Raw genomic sequence first — 19670 nt, forward strand, 5'->3', positions numbered from 1 at the left:
CAGTCTCTCCTGGCTTAAACTGGTAGTGACAAAAGAAAAAGCTCATAGAGAAGGCTGATGGGGGGTTTGGTATTGTTTATTTTGGTGTACAGACCTGCCGGGATCTCAAGGATCGTCAGCAGTTGCTAGCATACAGGAGTAAAGTAGATAAAGGATCTGCAGAGGAGGAGAAGATTGATGCCATTCTCAACAGCTTGGTGAGCAACTACTTACTTCTAAGGCCTGGGTAGCATTGCAGTTAGCTGAGTCACATGACAAAATCACAGCTTTGAACAGCAGAGATTAATCTTGAGATGTGGGATAAAATAAGGGTAATCGTAGGCTTCAGGCTGAAACTTATCTGTTAATGCTCTGGTAATTGTTAAACCTAGCAGGTAGGAAGGACTGACTATGTGAAGTATAAAGCAAAATGGTACCTATTCAAAAAATATCCAGACTGTGTAGATGTGGCCTGGAAATAGACTGTAGTTCTTTAGGGGGCACAGATGGCTCATCTCATAGCATAGAAGAGTTGAGCTTTTTGTTAATGTGGATTTATTTCCCTGTTAGGTATTTTGAGACCTATCCTGGGGTCGTCTAAAGCCAATAAATCTGGTCCTGAGGCTTGCAGAACCAGAATAAATGCTCTAAATCAGGCTTGCAAAACACAGAATAGGTGTTTAATACATCTTTGAATGAATGAATTCCCCCCACATATTAAAAACATTTTTCTCACCCTCCCCACCATATTGTTCTTTTCTTTTTTTCTTAGCATTACCTAACTATGGACCTTGTTATGTTGTATTCTCTTCTACCTCTCTGTAGGAATCATTGAAAACTGATCACACTCTTTCGTTGTTTGCTCTTTCCACAGCAAATTCGATGGAAGAATTAAGTGGTATCAGCTACCCTGAAACCTGCCTCATTTTTTCCTTTCCTGCCTATGAAAGAAGAGAGAGCTCTTATTTGGGAGAGTTAAAGCATCACATTGCTTAGACCCATCATCAGCAGGCATTACCTGATATTGGGACAGAGACAAGCAGCTGGGCATAGATAGCTTCAGACTGATCTTCTGTCCAAGGAACATCATGAAGAGGCCAAGATCTAAAGCTTTGACTCATGAGAGAGACTCTCTCCACCTGGTGCTCACATGATGGTGGGAGTGATTTCTAGATTGGGCCCATATTGGGCAAGATCTCTCTTGATCTAAGAAAAGTGACTGCTCCAGAAAAGAGGACTCTCAGACTAAGAGGTACAGGGTATCATAAGGTGGCCACTCCATTCCTCTCAGATTGTGATGACCTTGGACTTGGTGCTGGACCTTGGCAGTTCTTCTCTAAATGAAGTCAGAACAGAACCAAAATAACCATAGCCCATTGGCCTCAGGAAGGAATGGCAGTGTTGCCCAGGACCTGCTGTGGACAAGCTCACACCAGACTGCACATGGTCCTTCACATTATGATGAGATTGCCCAGATGTTGTGTTTCTTTAGCCACTGCCCCTCTGCTTTCTCAGTCTCCCATCTATCCAGGAACTTGAGGTTTCTCTCACCTGCATATTGAGCTGACCTTGTGTGGGTGATAAGAACCACCCCCTTCTCCTTTCCTCTACTTCTCCCACCCCAGACTGACAACCTTATAGGGAGCTCAGATTCAGCAGTGCTGGCAAGCTCTCCCTATTTGTAAAATCTAATTATTTCGCCAGGAACTTCCAAAAGTTTCACCTGGGCTAACCTCAGCAGCTATTTCTGACCTTCAGGGTATAAAGATGGAGGTTGTTTTGTTTTCATACTTGGTTTTTAAGAGGATATCCTGTAATGCTAGATTCTTGCCCTCTACTAATATTAGACTCGCTTCTCTGACTGAGCTGGGTTTACCTGACATGCTAGACTTCTAATAAAGCTGTTTCTTCCTTGGTGCCTTCTCTTTCCCTCCCAGATTTTTTTTGTGCAGAACACTGAGATAATTGTCCTATCTCTTTGGACTACTACAAATCTCCCTTAGTGATTGCATTCAGTAGCCTGTTGATACAGGTCAGGTTATAAAGTGATGCTTATGGGAAACAGGGCAATGTGGTTAATAGAGCTGAGAGTCACTGAGCCCAGAGGCAAAAGATCTGGGTTCTAGTCCCACCTCTGTCACAAACTGTGTGGTACTGGGTGAGTCCCTTTCCCTCTCTGGATTCATTAACTTAATCTGTATTATGAGAGTGTGATGGTCTCCAAGAGCTTTTACAGTTCTATGATCCTGTGACTATGTGGAGTGAGTGCAGGGGTAGGGGGCAAAGAAGATGCTCATACGGAAACATGCAACATGTGTGGTTCTCAGTTGAGGGGTGATTTTGCCCTCCAGGGGATATTTGGCAATGACTAGAGACATTTTTGGCTGTCACAACCAGGGGGTGTTACTAAATATCTACAGTGCAAAGGGCAATCCCCACAACAAAGACTTATCTATTCAAAATATCAATCATGCCAAGGTCAAGGAGCCCTGCTTTAAGTTGATCAGACTCCTTCTTTTGCTCTTCCCTTTGTAATTCCAGGTAACCTCATATTTGATTCTTTTCCTGATCATCCCACTTGCTTTTGAAGAAACTGTAATTTAATGTGCTAAACTGTACTAAAGTTACTGATCTTCAAACAAACAGTGGTAACTTTGTGTATCAGTTAGGGTTCACTCAGAGAAACAGAACTAGTAGGAGTGTATATGCATCTTTACCCGTCTATATGTAGGATTTGTTACAGGATTTGACCTCACTCAAACATGGGAGCTGATTAAACTATCTCTCTCATGTTGTTGTCCTCATGACTGATGGTGGTGCTTGAAAACCAAAGGGCAGGCAATTGGGAAGGGAAGATGGGTGAAAAGTGAGAGAGAACAAGGAAAAGCTGGAACCCATGAGAATGGACTGGAACCTTTATCAGTTCTCACTGCCTCCAACTTTGATGACGTGTCCTGCAGGAGAAACTGGTGTCCTTTGTCATGGAGCTAAACACATGCCTGGCCCCAGAGTGTGAGAAACTGAAGGAGGATCCAGGGGAAGGTTGTAGCAGTTGCAAGCTCAGCTGCTGCCTCACACCAACAAGGTAGCCAGCAGATACGTGACAGCAGGTGTGAACTACCTTCCAAGCATAAAAACAAAATGGCTACTGTTTCACTTCCACGAAACCTCGAAATCCTGCACAAAAAAATAGCTCTTGTGGCCCACCCTAACTGGAAACATACAGGGAAGAGAATTCTGAAAATTATAGTTCTGCCTAGCCAATTTGACTTCTTATCAAGCCAGAACAACTGAATCCCAATTTTGAGAATGTCAAGTATAGGATAAGCCTAGAATCCATCTTTGTACAAGTTACGGTATGATGCATTGGTCATGCTGATCTGGGAACTTTTGAGCTCCTCTCTCCTTTAGAGTGGTAAAACTTCACCATTAGGATGACCTACCCACTGTTCTGGAGTAAGAAGCTGTTTCTTAAACCTGATGAGAATTTCCACGTTCCTCACTTCAAGTGCTGGAAACTGCTTTTAAAGAGATTGAGAGTGTGGAATAACAACTCTCCTGTAAAAGGGAGTAGAGACTTGAGTAGCTTTGAATTTTGATCTCAATCTGGCCATTGCTATCAAATAAAGAGATTAATGTTTTGAATATCATTTTATTTAGTACAGAAAGGAGTTGGAAAAACAACTCCCTGAGTAGTGCTAAAATCTGTATGATATTCCAGTCTGCAAAAAAAAAAAAAAAAAAAAAAAAAAAAAAATTCTAGAAATCCAGAATTCTCTTGGGCAAAGGAGGATCCCCCTACTCCCCTGGTAGTACCCCGAGGAGTGGTAAAAGTAATTCATGTCCTCCTGTTGCAGATCAGGGAAAGCTGTAAATGAGGCTGCCCCTTTAAGACAGAGACTGAAGTAATCTGGTAGTTAAGAAGTCACAATGACAACTTTCTTGGGTAATTCTCCTTGGAAATGTAGTTATTACCCTTCAGGACCGAAGTACAGAGGAGGAGAGCCAGTCTTCTCAGTTTGGGAGGTGAGATGTAGACAGTTTATGCTCCCCTGGATTTACTTTCCAAAATCTAGATGTTTCTGCCTTAGAGAACCAGTGATATTTTGTTTGGACTGTTTTCTATCCTGTGAGGGATGTAGAGTTTAGTGAAAGGGAAGAATTTTTTTTTGAAATGTGGCCTAATTTGTTCAGTCCTATTTTTAAAATGTAGGAGGGAATGTAGGGGAAAAAGGTCCTGGCCCAAGAGCCCCTGTAAAACCTATTGCTGACAGATACTATTCATCTGCTGGAAAAAGCACCTGCAGCCTGTGTGCAGGAACATTACTTTGCATTTCTGTTCAGATTTTACAGGAACATGTGGATCCCAGGCAGTGAGTGATTAGACATCCTCTAGGACCCACACTCATACAGAGAGGTAGATTAGCTCTTCAAGTTCAGAATCTGGAAGGGGAGGTATTGAAGCCCCCCAACTTGACTGTATGTGACCCGGCATTCACACACCAATATACCTACACCCTTCTTCCAGAACAGTGAGCCCAATTGGTTGGCATCTGTCTCTGCAGGAGATGGTCGCTTGGAAATGGACATGCTAAAGGACCTTGAGTCCCTGCAATTTGAATATGGGATTCCAGAGGAAAATCGTACCTGGCTATATTTGCAGGGCCGTTCTTGGGGACTGATGATCGAGGCCTGTGCCCATGCAACGTTCTTCTGCAAGCTATTCTACATTTTGAGGTAAGCTAGGTCTCCAAGGTCAGGCAGATGGAGAAGAATCTGATGATGGAGAATCCCAATGATTTGAATGTCTTATGTTGGAGGATAACTTTGGAGGATAGGGGCAGTGTCTTCCTGTCTCTTCCAACCTAGTCAATCACTCCTGGTCTGAAAAAGCCACAGAACTCCATACAGGGTCCCTTGGCTGTGGTTACATAATGAAGCATGGATTAGGGATACTTTCCTTGCAGTGGGTAGATTGATTAAATGATTGATTCATTCATTCATCTACTTTTTCCCTCATAGGGACCATGGGGCTGGTTCTTTCTCTTGGGCCTGAGCCTATAGTGGGATACTTCCTTCACAGGAAAGCCACCTGGGGCTTGGAGGAGTCACATAGACATATAGATGATTTATTTGTAACCAGGAATACTGATAAATAGAGAAGCTCTCAGTCCAGTCCTGGCTTCTGGTATCTTTATACAAACTGTGGCACCAGACACTTCAATAGGAGGCATGTGTGTGAGCCAGGTCCCTAGGACTAAGCTCCCGGATTCTGTAATACTAGGTCACTCCTGGAACATATGTTACCTCCTCATTCTATTTCTCAGTTTACTTTTCTTTGAAACTAGATTAACTCGTGGATGGTGGGACCAGATCTGAATTTAACATGTTATAGATACAGCAGATACTCAGGGAGGCCAGCTGATTGATGAGTTTGCTGATTGCCTGACTGATAAGATGCATAAACCTATTGGTTGCAACCAAGATGACTGGTGAAAAGCCAATATTCAAAACTTACAGAAGGTCTTTTATGTTTGGAAAGATAAGACAGTGAGAGAAAACTCCTTTCAACCAGGAAAGAAGCCTTAAGTCAAATGTGGCTTGTGATACTTTATATGAACATTCCCAAGCTTTAAGGCTCCTGTTTTTACAGAAATACAGACCAAGCATAATTTTGTCTTTATATATAAAATAATACTTGATGTATTTAGGGATCAGACTTTGTTCTTCTGGGCCCAAGGAAATAGCCAGAACCAACAGTAAGTGAACCCTGGAAAGAGTGGTCTCAGATCCCTTACCCTCAATTTCTCAGATATGTTTTCCTTTATAAACCATCTATTTTAAATCCTAATGTCCTTAAAAAGCTAATTGATTTGGTTTCGTGGATCTTTGCAGAATTGAAATACAAGTTAGAAGAGTAGGTCTATGGTAGAAGAGGGGTGAGCTCATTCTGATAGCAAATGAAAATTGACAACTATGCAGAAAACAAACACACCAAAACGAAAGAACTTGCCCACAATGTGTCATATGTTATGGAATGATGAATGATAATGGCTGTGGCACAACTGTGGTCCCGAATTAAAGAAATACTTAAATATCCAGATCTTGTGTTTAAGGAGGCAGGGAAATGCATTCTACACATAACAAAAAATGTTCATTTAAAAAAGTTTTACCGAAGTTTTGGTCCCGGTGAAGGAGTATTCTTCAGTTTCTGGACAGTTCACTCAGGAGGAACATTCTGTTCTTTAGTGATGCTGGATAAATAGCACATAACTGGAATGCCTTATCTCTAAAGTACTTTAGGTGCCACTGGGTTTCCATATGAGGAAGAGAATGTCAGAGGTAAACAGTCAAGAAGAGCCATGGTATGGCATGTATTTATGTATGTAACTGTCTCCTCATTCTCCAGGCAATCATTAGATGACAGTCAGAGCTCTGCGGGTCCCTCATCTAGATCATCTGATCTGGTGATTTCTGACGAGTCATTGAAGGTGGGCATCATTGGAGGTGGCCACCTTGGGAAGCAGCTGGCCCAGGTGCTGCTTCAGCTTGTTCCCCTCCCTGCTGACAGCCTGCGGATCTCTACTCGGAGGCCGGAGATGCTGGGTGAGGAGTGGTCTGTGGTAGAAAGGGGCTTGGGTGTGGAGTTCAGGTCTTGACAGAGCCATTTTGAAAGGGTCCCTTGAAAGAGGAATACTTGCGTGCATCATGCTCAGTTCTTTTGGGCTTGCTCTCCCTGAGCAAAGCTAGAGAGATGGCTTCTTAACTTGTTCCTTAAAACAATTTCCGTCTTCATTTTGTTTTATATTCATGTTTTATATCCATCTCTCCTCCCTGTGCCCTTGCTCTGGGTTTTCGATACGGGGAAACTTTCCAAACAGGTCACATCTTCTAAAGTGACCAGTTAATAGTCTGTGAGATGTCAAATAGTCCCAAATATTTGGTCTTGTTTTTAAGAATAACACTTACTGAATTTTAAGAAAATGTTTTGTAATGATTCCATTTGCTGATCTGTGGTGATATAAATCAGAATAGTGGTTGCTTCTGGAGAGATTACTAAGAAGGGGCCCTAGGGAACTTTCCTATATCTTGAGAGAGTTACGAGCGTGTATGTATCAGTCAAAACTGATCCAACTTTATACTTAAGATTTGTGTGTTTCACTTTATGTAAATTATATTTAAATAAAAAATGTAAAATATTATTATGCATATTGTAGAAATTTAGAAAATACAGGGAAAAAACCTATAAGGAAGAAAATAATGACTACCTATAATCCCCGCATTAGGGTTATAATTTCCTTCCCATTTTTTCTATGATTAAGTCAGTAATTGTCACTGTACATAATTGTTTGTATCCTGCTTTTTTCACTTAGTGTATCATGAACATATCTCCATACAATTTAACATTCTTCAGAATCATGATTTTAAGATTGTATAATATTCCAAAGTATGAGGACGTATCTCCATACAATTTAACGTTCTTCAGAATCATGGTTTTAAGGTTGTATAATATTCCAAAGTATGAGGGCACCATAATTTATATAACTGTGCCTTATTTAGTTGGATTTCCTCATACATAATTTTCAAAATACAATTACTAGGTTAAAGAATAGGTACAGCTTTAAGATATAATTTGTATATAATGAACTGCAGCTATTTAAAATGTACAATTTGCCATTTTGACATGTGTACATATACACCTGTGAAGCCATCACCACAGTCAAGGTAATGAACACATACATCATCCCCAAAGGTTTCCTTGTGCCCCTTGGTGATTCTCTCTCTACCTCCCTTCATCACCACCCACCAAGGAAATCACTTATCTGATTTCTGTCATCATAGGTTAGTTTGCATTTTCTAGAATTTTATATAAATGGAATCATACAGTATACACTTTTCTTTTTGTCTGACTTCTTATATTTAGCAGGAATTATTTTGAGATTTATCCATGTTTCATATATCAATATCCTTTTTATTTCTGAGTAGTATTCTTTTGCAGGACTGTTCTACAGTTTGTTTATCCATTCATCTGTTGATGGACATTTGAGTTGATTCCAGTTTGGGGCTATTATAAATAAAGTTGCTATGTACTTTTGTGTACAAGTGTTTGTGTGGACATGTGCTTTCACTTCTTTTGTGTAAATACCTAGAAGTAGAATGGGTAGGTCATATAGTAGGTGTATGCTTAATTTTTAAACAAACTTCCAGTATGTTTTTTCAAATTGACCTTCAAAAAAGGTTGATCAAGTGTGAATTTTCACCAGCATTATATAAGAATAACCATTTCTTACATACACCCTTGTCAATTCTAGGTATCATTTCTAAATTTTTTTAAAATCACCATTTTACTATGCCTTTTAGAATTTTCTTGTTTTAATATATCTTTCATTGATCACTGGAAGACTTTAATTTTTCATGTGTTTATTGCTATTTCATCTTTTCTGAGTTGCTTTGCCCAATTTTTCTGTTGGAGTACCTTTATTTTTGTTATTGATTTTGTAAGTGTTCTTTCTATATTAGGAACCTTAAAAAAATTTCACCACCCAATGCAGATTTCACCACCCATTGCATTAATAATGCAGATTTGTTAATCTCATCAATAAGACCAGTATATGTGATATTGCAATGGAATGCATAAATTCTTTGGGAAGCAGTTTGTTTATCCATAGTAAAAATTACAGTGTTAGAATATTAATACTTGTGTAAGGAGAAATTAAAAATGCTCAGTATCAGCTTCTGTTCACTTTTGATAACAACACATTAATGAATGATGGATGTGCATGTTTTCTAAACTTCCTCTTTGTCCTACCCATCTTCCAGGTTTATGAGTATCCAGATAACCTCAGCATCAAATTTATCATGTACTCTTGGTGGTTAAGATAAGAATTCACCTCTCCAATGTCTGTAATATTCTCTGTTTTCCAATAACACTTAAAACATACTACCAGATGTGAGTTTACATTTTAAATATTTACTTTCGAAAATCCATATTGCAATAAGTACAAGCAAATGATTACCTACCGGTGAGTGTTTTTATGCAATTGTATGAGTTATCCCATTTCTCTCTACATTTATAGAAATCCAGTTAACATTAAATTGGGTAAGTAAATCTTTCCAAATTCCTCCTAGCCTCTCTGCCCTATATTCTTCCACTCTCCTAAGCTTTCCCACCAACTCATGCCAGTTAGCCATGTAACTTTGGGCAAGTCACATAACTTCTCAGTCTCAGCTTCCTTATCTGTAATATGGGAATAACACTAGTCTCTACCTCATAAGGTTCTTGTAAGGATTACCTTAGGTAATGTAGATAAAGTTCTTTGTACATTATCTGACTCATGTTAGACATTCAGTAAATTGGAGAAGACTTCTTTGAAATTTTTTTTTCCTAAAGAAAAAAATCTGAAAAAGTCCAGTGTTTGTTCTAAAAGTAGGATAAGGATGAATTATTTTCTGATCTCGAGCACTGCTGCTTTAATAATGGGGTTAGGGTGCTGCTGCATGACTTTTAGAAGGCTTGTGGCAATGTCTTATGATTTATGTGGGGACAAGATATCATCTCCTTGTAACTGATGTTCAGGTCAAACTCCTTTGCATTGTGCTCTTTCTGTCTTCCTTTATCCCTCCCAGATGAGCTCCAGAAAGTAGGAGTACAGTGCTTTTACCATAACTCTTATCTGGTGAAGTGGGCCAACGTGATCTTCCTCTGCTGCCTGCCTTCTCAGCTGCCCAATATCTGCTTAGAAATTCAAAGCAGCCTTGAGAAAACCTGCATTGTGTTCAGCTTTACAGCTGCCATCCCAATAGCCAGGTACCTTGTTAGGGTGAGAACAAAAGTGGCAGAATTTTCTCCTCATCTCTGGCTTCTGTACCCTACCTTCACCCCAGCCCTACCTTATGGGGTTTGTCATTCCCAGTAATAAGGTGGAAGCAACTTCATCAGAAGGACACAGCCAACCTTTCAAATTGTGTCTTCTCCACTCTCTGCAAACTGTAAGTGAAACAGTATGCTAAGCAGCCACAGCACTTGTAGGTGGGACATTTCCTTTGATGTGCAAATGTTCAAAACTGCAATAGAACATTGCCTTCCGCTAATTGAAGCAGAATAGTATTCCCCTTGTGCATCAATAAGAACAACAACCAGTCAACAACATGAAGTTGCGGAAACCATGCATCAAATATTATTTTTACCTCTAGTGTCTAGCCTAGTGCCTGGCACATAATAACATTCAATAAATGTTTGTTAGGTGGATGGATGGGCAATCCAACTAACAAGTAGTGCCCTCTGCACAGACCCATGTTTGCCTCTGAGCAGTGCTGTACCACAAAGTCTGTTGCTGGGATTGGATATGAGTGCAGTGGATCATGTTGTTGTCTATTCCAGTCCTGGCATTGCATGCCCTGTCTTGGTGGTTTTATTTCCAGGTTGAAACTACTACTGAACCACACCAATATCTTGCGGCCTCAGTATCAGTGTGCTGGTGATTTTGTCAACATCTGGGGGACCAATAAGAAAATCACAGCTGCTCTCCAAGATCCTGTGATTCTTCGGGCTACCTGCCCTTACAGTCCTGCTGGTAATCTGTTCACTATATTTTTTGCATTCTTTTGAAAGCTACCTTCCCTTCAGACTGATGCTATCCTATTAAATCTGGTGTAGGGGGAAAGAGTACAAGGTGAATATATTCTCAGCTATTTAGATTTTGTATGAGAACAGTGTTTGATGTAAAAAGCAGCCTTTATTAGAGAGAGCTGAGAAGTCTGATTATTTGGATCCTTTAAGAACAAACTGGAAACAATCCAAGGGGATAGCATATTTTTTTAAACTAGTCCCTAAGGAGGAGTGTCTGGGACCAAAATGGCTTTTCCCTATTCTGATCTTGCAGTTTCCCCTGGTCTCTTTTCCTTATAGGAAGGACCATTCTAGAAATGTTTTGCCATTAGCAATGTCTGCATTAGTCATATCTGTCCTTTGGGGTATGGTCAACACTAAAGAAGTGTTACAAAGAGCAGAAACAGGGCTCTTGGCCTAGGATGGAGGAATGTTTACTTATCTTGAGCTTCAGATTACCAATTTGTCTTGGAAAAAAGGTGGCTAGTCTCTTGCTGGGATTTGTCCTAGGTTTCCTGCAAATCCTTTTTGGTGATGCTAACTGGTTTTTACTTTCTCACTGATGTGTAGGGGGAATAACCCTTAACATCAAATGGCTGGAAGGAGTTTTCTACGCAGCCATAAACACCTGTACAGCAAAGAGCATGTACCATTCAGATGTGCTGCAGCTTTTGAGTAAACTGTTTCTCTCTGTGCACTTTAAAGACTGTGATGAAGAAAGTGCATCCTTCCCAAAATTTCAATTAACAGATTTTGTCAGCAAAATTTATGCCAAGAACCTACCTCAGAAAAGGTAAGATGTCAGACAGCTGGCCATTCTAATTTCTCCCACACTTTCCTTTTAGCAGATGATTTTTTCTTTTTCCTTTTCTTTTTATGTTATGTTTATAATTTTATAAAATTAATACATTCTTCTTGTAAAAACTCCAACAAGTGGAAAAATGAAAGCCTGCCTTTGCCCCCCAAATCCCATTTCAGACTTATATATTTTTCAATCTTTTTTCCTATGCATTTACAAATATATATTTATGTTGTCATTATATTATAATGTATGCATATCTAATCTCTATATACATTTTAGAAACATGGGGACTATATATACTACTTTTTAACTTGCTATATCATTGATATAATCATATCTACTTCATTTTTGAGCATCTGTATAGATTTCCATTAGATAATTTAATTTCAGACTCTTGTCAAGGGCCCTCTTTTCTTTTCATTCTCAATTTTATTGAGATATATTCACATACCATATAGTCATCCAAAATGTACAATCATTTGTTCACAGTATCATCATATAGTTGTTCATTCATCATCACAATCAATTTTTGAACATTTTAATTACTCTGAAAAAAATAATAAAAATAAAAGTAAAAAAGAACACCCAAAACACCCCCTGTCCCCCATCCACTCCTATTATTCATTTACTTTTTGTCTCCATTTTTCTACTCATCTGTCCACATACTGGATAAAGCGAGTGTGAGCCACAAGGTTTTCATAATCACATGTTCACACCTTATAAGCTACATAGTTATACCATTGTCTTCAAGAATCAAGGCTACTGGGTTGCAATTAGACAGTTTCAGGTATTTCCTTTTGCTATTCTAATACACTAAAAACTAAAAAGGGATATCTATATAATACATAAGAATAACCTCCCGAATGACATCTCAACTCCATTTGAAATCTCTCAACCACTGAAACTATTTTGTTTCATTTCTCTTCCCTCTCTTGGTCAAGAAGGTTTTGTCAATCCCACGATGCTGGGTTCAGGCTCATCCTGGGAGTCATATCCCATGTTGCCAGGGAGATTTACACCCCTGGGAGCCACGTTACACATAGGGGGTACCCTGTCTACTCTTGATAGAGATGTAGTTCCATTCCCACCCCAAATTTTGCATTTTCTTTTGGATAGATATTTAGAAGAATTTCTGGGTCAAGCGTCATATATGTTTTATGTTCTGATAAATATTTCCAAATTGCTTAACAAAAATGTAGTGCTTATTTACCAACAGCATATGAGAGTGCTGTTTCTCTACAGCTTTATAATTATATGATCAATCATTTTAGTCTTTGTTAATCTAAAAGGCAAAAGTTGTTGCTTTTGTTACCAGTGACTTCCATGTCACAAGAGTCACTGGACACTTTAAATCTTTTTCTTCCTTGACTTTTGAACATGCCATCCTTCCTAAAGTAATCTCTTTTCTTGGTGTTGATGATACTTTCACATTCTCTTCATTTTCTTCCTGTCTTTCTGCCTCCACCTTTGCTGGCTCCTCTACCCCATCTTTAAATCTGGGAGTTTTCAGGCTCTTGTCAAGGGCCCTCTTTTCTTTTCATTCTGCACTTTGTTCTTGAGTGATATCTTACATGTCAGGGACTTAGGTTGCCATCTTCATGCTGAAAGCACATAACTATGTATGTCTAGCCTAGATATCAGTTCCATGCCCAGGTAAGTGTGTACTCACCATCTCCACTCAAATTCAGCAAGTCCAAAAGCAAACCTGCTCTTCCAGTGTTTCCTGTCTAATGAAGGGTTGATTCACTAGGTTGTTCAAGCCAGGACCCAAAGGGTTATCCTTGAGTCTTCCCCCCTCTCTTATCTTTGGTATTCTAATCAATCACCAGTGGATATTCTAATCAATCACCAGTGGACAGCTTATTCCCTTGGCCTGTGACACATTTTCAGTTTGGGGATTTTTCTTCCCCATCATCCTTGGAACTCCTCTCACTTCTCTCTTATATTGGGTCTTTGTTTCCTTGATCCTTCTTCCTCTGTCTTGTTTACTCTTTTTTTTTTAATTCAGTTTTACTGAGATATATTCACATAGTATACAGTCATCCATGGTGTACAATCAACTGTTCATAGGACCATCATATAGTTGTTCATTCATTACCCCAATCAGTTTTTTTTTGTTGTTAATTATAGTCTCTAGTTTATGTTGATTGTATTTTCTCCCCAATAACTCCCTATTTTTAATACCTTGCAAGGTTGACATTCATTTGTTCTCCCTCATGAAAAAACATATTTGTACATTTTATCACAATTGTTGAACACTCTAGGTTTCACTGAGTTATACAGTCCCAGTCTTTATCCTTCCTCTTTTCTTCTGGTGTCCCACATGCTCCTAACCTTCCTCTTTCAACCATATTCATAGTTATATTTGTTCAGTGTACTTACATTGCTGTGCTACCATCACCCAAAATTGTGTTCCAAATGTCTCACTCCTGTCTTTTCCTATCTGTCTGTAGTGCTCCCTTTAGTATTTCCTGTAGAGCAGGTATCTTGTTCACAAACTCTGTCATTGTCTGTTTATCAGAGAATATTTTGAGCTCTCCCTCATATTTGAAGGACAGTTTTGCTGGATATAGGATTCTTGGTTGGCGGTTTTTCTCTTTCAATGTCTTAAATATATCACTCCACTTCCTTCTTGCCTCCATAGTTTCTGCTGAGAAATCTGCATATAGTCTTATTAAGCTTCCTTTGTATGTGATGGATCTCTATTGTCTGCTGCTTTCAGGATTCTCTCTTTGTCTTTCATGTTTGATAATCTGATTATTAAGTGTCTTGGCATAGGCCTATTCAGATCTATTCTGTTTGGGGTACGCTGCGTGTCTTAGATCCGTAATTTTATGTCTTTCATAAGAGATGGGAAATTTTTGTTGATTATTTCCTCTATTACTGCTTCTGCCTCTTTTCCCTTCTCTTCTCCTTCTGAGACACCAATGACATGAACATTCTTGCATTTTGTTTTGTCCTTAAGTTCCCGGAGATGTTGCTCATATTTTTCCATTCTTTTCTCTATCTTTTCTTTTGTGTGTAGGCTTTCAGGTGCCTTGTTCTCCAGTTCCTGAGTGTTTTCTTCTGCCTCTTAAGATCTGTTGTATGTTTCCATTGTGTCTTTCATCTCTTGTGTTGTGCCTTTCATTTCCATAGATTCTGCCAGTCGTTTTTTCGAACTTTCGATATCTGCCTTGTGTATGCCCAGTGTCTTCTTCATAGCCTTTATCTCTTTTGCCATATCTTCCCTAAACTTTTTGAATTGATTTAGCATTAGTTGTTGCAATTCCTATATCTCAGTTGAAGTGTAAGTTTGTTCCTTTGACTGGGCCATAACTTCATTTTTCTTATTGTAGGTTGTAGTTTTCTGTTGTCTAGGCATCTGGCCTCCTTGGCCACCCCAATCAGGTTTTCCCAGGTGAGAACAGGCTCAGGTCCCAGAAGGAAGAAATATTCAGTATCCGGTTTCCCTGATGGTGTGTCTTAGAGGATTGACACACCCTGTGCTTTTCTTCCCAGCAGGTGGTGCCTGTCAGCCTGTATCTCCTGACTGGTGTAAGGAGGTGTGGCCTGTGGCTGTTTTCCCCCAGGCTCTGGGGTCTGGTTCTGACTGGAAGGTGGGTAGTAGAGCTGGGCCCCACCTTCTTCCTCTTAGGGAAGATATGCCTCCTAGAGAGAGGTCATTTGATATAAATAGATTCTTTGTTTCTCTGACTCTGCTGTTTCCACCCTTGTCTGGGTCAGAGTACTACGAGTTTAAAATGGCTGAGGCTTTCTCTACTACAGAGCACTGCAAGCTAAAAATGGCTGAGGCTTTCCTCACTGAGCTGCCCAGGTTGAGAGAGAGAGAAAGGGACAGAAAGCCCCCTTTCAGGGTCAGTCTACGGCCCCCAGGTTCACCTGTCGGCCAGAGATAGCACCTGATCCTTTGGGTCCCCATCCCGAGACAGATATGTCCTGACTCTCCAAGGTCAGTTGTCACCAAAAGCCTCTGTCTGCTTGTTGGGGATTCATAGTTTGTATTGAGCAGTTAACATCTGTTAATTAAAGCCCCAGTTGGAGCTGGGCTAAGGTATGTTCACTTGTTCAGAGAGTGCTGATCTCTATCACAGTGAGGTTTTGCAGTTCAGGCTGTCATGAGGGAGGGGCTCTTGGCTGGGGTCCACAGTTTTTACTTACAGATTTTATGCTGTGATCTCGGGCATTTCTCCCAATCCAGATTGTTGCATGATATGTGGATAGTCACAGTAGTCTCCCAGCAGTTATTCCAGATCTTTTACTAGTTGTACTTGGTTTTTTATTAGTTGCTCTAGGGGGACTAACTAACTTCCACTCCCCTCTATTCCGCCATCTTCCTCCTTCACTCCAATCAATTTTTGAACATTCTCCTTATACCAGAAAGAAAAAAAATAAGAATAAAAAATAAAAGTAAAAATGTCTTGTTTACTCTTTTTTTTTTAATCATCATTTTATTGAGATATATTCACATACCACGCAGTCATACAAAACAAATCGTACTTTCGATTGTTTACAGTACCATTACATAGTTGTACATTCATCACCTAAATCAATCCCTGACACCTTTATTAGCACACACACAAAAATAACAAGAATAATAATTAGAGTGAAAAAGAGCAATTGAAGTAAAAAAGAACACTGGGTACCTTTGTCTGTTTGTTTCCTTCCCCTATTTTTCTACTCATCCACCCATAAACTAGACAAAGTGGAGTGTGGTCCTTATGGCTTTCCCAATCCCATTGTCACCCCTCATAAGCTACATTTTTATACAACTGTTTTCGAGATTCATGGGTTCTGGGTTGTAGTTTGATAGTTTCAGGTATCCACCACCAGCTACCCCAATTCTTTAGAACCTAAAAAGGGTTGTCTAAAGTGTGCGTAAGAGTGCCCTCCAGAGTGACCTCTCGGCTCCTTTTGGAATCTCTCTGCCACTGAAGCTTATTTCATTTCCTTTCACATCCCCCTTTTGGTCAAGAAGATGTTCTCCGTCCCACGATGCCAGGTCTACATTCCTCCCCGGGAGTCATATTCCACGTTGCCAGGGAGATTCACTCCCCTGGGTGTCTGATCCCACGTAGCGGAGAGGGCAGTGATTTCACCTTTCAAGTTGGCTTAGCCAGAGAGAGAGGGCCACATCTGAGCAACAAAGAGGCATTCAGGAGGAGACTCTTAGGCACAAATATAGGGAGGCCTAGCCTCTCCTTTGCAGCAACCGTCTTCCCAAGGGTAAAACTTATGGTACAGGGCTCAACCTATCAAACCACCAGTCCCCTATGTCTGTGGTCATGTTAGCAACCATGGAGGTGGGTTAGGCGAATATCCCTGCACTCTCCACAGGCTCCTCAAGGGGGCACTACATCTTTTTTTTTTTCCCTTGTTTTTCTTTCTGTTTTTTTTTTTTTTAACTTTCCCTTCTTTTTTAAATCAACTGTATGAAAAAAAAAGTTAAAAAGAAAACAAACATACAATAAAAGAACATTTCAAAGAGACCATAACAAGGGAGTAAGAAAAACACAACTAACCTAAGATAACTGCTTAACTTCTAACATGTTCCTACTTTACCCCAAGAAAGTTACATAATATAGCAATATTTCTGTGAACTTGTTCCTACTATATCCATCAGAATTTAACAGACCATAGTCATTTCTGGGCATCCCCAGAACGTTAAATAGCTTATCTGTTCTTCTTGGATTATTGTTCCCCCTTCCTTAATTGCTCTCTACTGCTAGTTCCCCTACATTCTACATTATAAACCATTTGTTTTACATTTTTCAAAGTTCACATTAGTGGTAGCATATAATATTTCTCTTTTTGTGCCTGGCTTATTTCGCTCAGCATTATGTCTTCAAGGTTCATCCATGTTGTCATATGTTTCACGAGATCGTTCCTTCTTACTGCCGCGTAGTATTCCATCGTGTGTATATACCACATTTTATTTATCCACTCATCTGTTGAAGGACATTTGGGTTGTTTCCATCTCTTGGCAATTGTGAATAATGCTGCTATGAACATTGGCGTGCAGATATCTGTTCGTGTCACTGCTTTCCGATCTTCCGGGTATATACCGAAAAGTGCAATCGCTGGATCGAATGGTAGCTCTATATCTAGTTTTCTAAGGAACTGCCAGACTGACTTCCAGAGTGGCTGAAACATTATACAGTCCCACCAACAATGAATAAGAGTTCCAATTTCTCCAAATCCCCTCCAGCATTTGTAGTTCCCTGTTTGTTTAATGGCAGCCATTCTAACCGGTGTTAGATGGTATCTCATTGTGGTTTTAATTTGCATCTCTCTAATAGCTAGTGAAGCTGAACATTTTTTCATGTGTTTCTTGGCCATTTGTATTTCCTCTTCAGAGAACTGTCTTTTCATATCTTTTGCCCATTTTATAATTGGGCTGTCTGTACTATTGTCATTGAGTTGTAGGATTTCTTTGTATATGCAAGATATCAGTATTTTGTCAGATACATGGTTTCCAAAAATTTTTTCCCATTGAGTTGGCTGCCTCTTTACCTTTTTGAGAAATTCCTTTGAGGTGCAGAAACTTCTAAGCTTGAGGAGTTCCCATTTATCTATTTTCTCTTTTGTTGCTTGTGCTTTGGGTGTAAAGTCTAGGAAGTGGCCGCCTAATACAAGGTCTTGAAGATGTTTTCCTACATTATCTTCTAGGAGTTTTATGGTACTTTCTTTTATATTGAGATCTTTGGTCCATTTTGAGTTAATTTTTGTGTAGGGGGTGAGGTAGGGGTCCTCTTTCATTCTTTTGGATATGGATATCCAACTCTCCCAGCCCCATTTGTTGAAAAGACCATTATGGCTCAGTTCAGTGACTTTGGGGGCCTTATCAAAGATCAGTCGGCCATAGATCTGAGGGTCTATCTCTGAATTCTCAATTCGATTCCATTAATCTATATGTCTATCTTTGTGCCAGTACCATGCTGTTTTGGCAACTGTGGCTTTATAATAAGCTTCAAAGTCAGGGAGTGTAAGTCCTCCCACTTCGTTTTTCTTTTTTAGAGTGTCTTTAGCAATTCGAGGCATCTTCCCTTTCCAAATAAATTTGATAACTAGCTTTTCCAAGTCTGCAAAGTAGGTTGTTGGAATTTTGATTGGGATTGCATTGAATCTGTAGATGAGTTTGGGTAGAATTGACATCTTAATGACATTTAGCCTTCCTATCCATGAACATGGAATATTTTGCCATCTTTTAAGGTCCCCTTCTATTTCTTTTAGTAGAGTTATGTAGTTTTCTTTGTATAGGTCTTTTACATCTTTGGTTAAGTTTATTCCTAGGTACTTGATTTTTTTAGTTGCTATTGAAAATGGTATCTTTTTCTTGAGTGTCTCTTCAGTTTGTTCATTTCTAGCATATAGAAACATTACTGACTTATGTGCATTAACCTTGTATCCCACTACTTTGCTAAATTTGTTTATTAGCTCTAGTAGCTGTATCGTCGATTTCTCAGGGTTTTCTAGATATAAGATCATATCATCTGCAAACAATGACAGTTTTACTTCTTCTTTTCCAATTTGGATGCCTTTTATTTCTTTGTCTTGCCGGATTGCCCTGGCTAGCACTTCCAGCACAATGTTGAATAACAGTGGTGACAGCGGGCATCCTTGTATTGTTCCTGATCTTAGAGGGAAGGCTTTCAGTCTCTCACCATTGAGTACTATGCTGGCTGTGGGTTTTTCATATATGCTCTTTATCATGTTGAGGAAGTTTCCTTCAATTCCTACCTTTTGAAGTGTTTTTATCAAAAAGGGATGTTGGATTTTGTCAAATGCTTTTTCAGCATCTATTGAGATGATCAATTGATTTTTCCCTTTCGAGTTTTTAATGTGTTGTAATACATTGATTGTTTTTCTTATGTTGAACCATCCTTGCATGCCTGGAATGAACCCCACTTGGTCATGGTGTATGATTTTTTTAATGTGTCTTTGGATTCTATTTGCAAGTATTTTGTTGAGGATTTTTGCATCTATATTCATTAGGGAGATTGGCCGGTAGTTTTCCTTTTTTGTAGCATCTTTGCCTGGTTTTGGTATTAGATTGATGTTAGCTTCATAAAATGAGTTAGGTAGTGTTCCCTTTTCTTCAATGTTTTGAAAGAGTTTGAGTAAGATTGGTGTCGGTTCTTTCTGGAAAGTTTGGTAGAATTCCCCTGTGAAGCCATCTGGCCCTGGGCATTTATTTGTGGGAAGATTTTTGATGACTGATTGGATCTCTTTGCTTGTGATGGGTTGGTTGAGGTCTTCTATTTCTTCTCTGGTCAGTCT

The 19670-nt window shown here is 39.5% G+C and overlaps 3 protein-coding genes across 7 annotated transcripts in view; all 3 read left to right on the forward strand.

The window, feature by feature from the left end:
- Positions 1 to 1897, forward strand: part of VIPAS39 (VPS33B interacting protein, apical-basolateral polarity regulator, spe-39 homolog) — a 37304-nt gene extending 35407 nt beyond the window's left edge. For both annotated transcript variants that reach the window (XM_037832194.1, XM_037832195.1), the window contains 2 exons: positions 93 to 197; positions 854 to 1897. In XM_037832194.1, coding sequence (XP_037688122.1) covers positions 93 to 197; positions 854 to 874 — 126 coding nt within the window. In that variant the 3' untranslated portion in view covers positions 875 to 1897. The remainder of the gene's footprint in view (positions 1 to 92; positions 198 to 853) is intronic.
- On the forward strand, positions 1101 to 9553 carry LOC119531209 (NADP-dependent oxidoreductase domain-containing protein 1-like). 4 transcript variants are annotated; one of them, XM_037832212.1, is made up of 4 exons: positions 1101 to 1231; positions 4545 to 4716; positions 6389 to 6585; positions 8800 to 9553. In XM_037832212.1, exons 2-4 carry the CDS (start codon positions 4562 to 4564, stop codon positions 8805 to 8807), a joined length of 360 nt encoding a protein of 119 aa, XP_037688140.1. In that variant the 5' UTR covers positions 1101 to 1231; positions 4545 to 4561; the 3' UTR covers positions 8808 to 9553. The 4 variants fall into 4 exon arrangements, with proteins under 4 accessions (XP_037688140.1, XP_037688136.1, XP_037688137.1 ...); XM_037832208.1 differs by having other exon boundaries at positions 6389 to 9553; XM_037832209.1 differs by lacking the exon at positions 1101 to 1231 and adding an exon at positions 3783 to 4396 and having other exon boundaries at positions 6389 to 9553.
- LOC119531210 (NADP-dependent oxidoreductase domain-containing protein 1-like) overlaps positions 8820 to 19670 on the forward strand; it is a gene marked incomplete at its 5' end in the record, with an annotated part of 57507 nt that continues 46656 nt past the window's right edge. The window contains 5 exons of the mRNA XM_037832213.1: positions 8820 to 8929; positions 9057 to 9079; positions 9607 to 9787; positions 10402 to 10553; positions 11159 to 11381. Of these exons, the coding sequence (XP_037688141.1) occupies positions 8820 to 8929; positions 9057 to 9079; positions 9607 to 9787; positions 10402 to 10553; positions 11159 to 11381 (689 nt within the window). The remainder of the gene's footprint in view (positions 8930 to 9056; positions 9080 to 9606; positions 9788 to 10401; positions 10554 to 11158; positions 11382 to 19670) is intronic.

The sequence above is a fragment of the Choloepus didactylus genome, chromosome 4, assembly GCF_015220235.1.
Source record: "Choloepus didactylus isolate mChoDid1 chromosome 4, mChoDid1.pri, whole genome shotgun sequence".
Taxonomy (NCBI): domain Eukaryota; kingdom Metazoa; phylum Chordata; class Mammalia; order Pilosa; family Megalonychidae; genus Choloepus; species Choloepus didactylus.

Bases quoted from the DNA above. Each gene is read 5' to 3' on its own strand.
- LOC119531209 (XM_037832208.1), top strand. From the start codon at position 4,562: ATGGACATGCTAAAGGACCTTGAGTCCCTGCAATTTGAATATGGGATT. The intron at 4,717-6,388 runs GTAAGCTAGGTC...CTCATTCTCCAG, and splicing joins AAGCTATTCTACATTTTGAG to GCAATCATTAGATGACAGTC.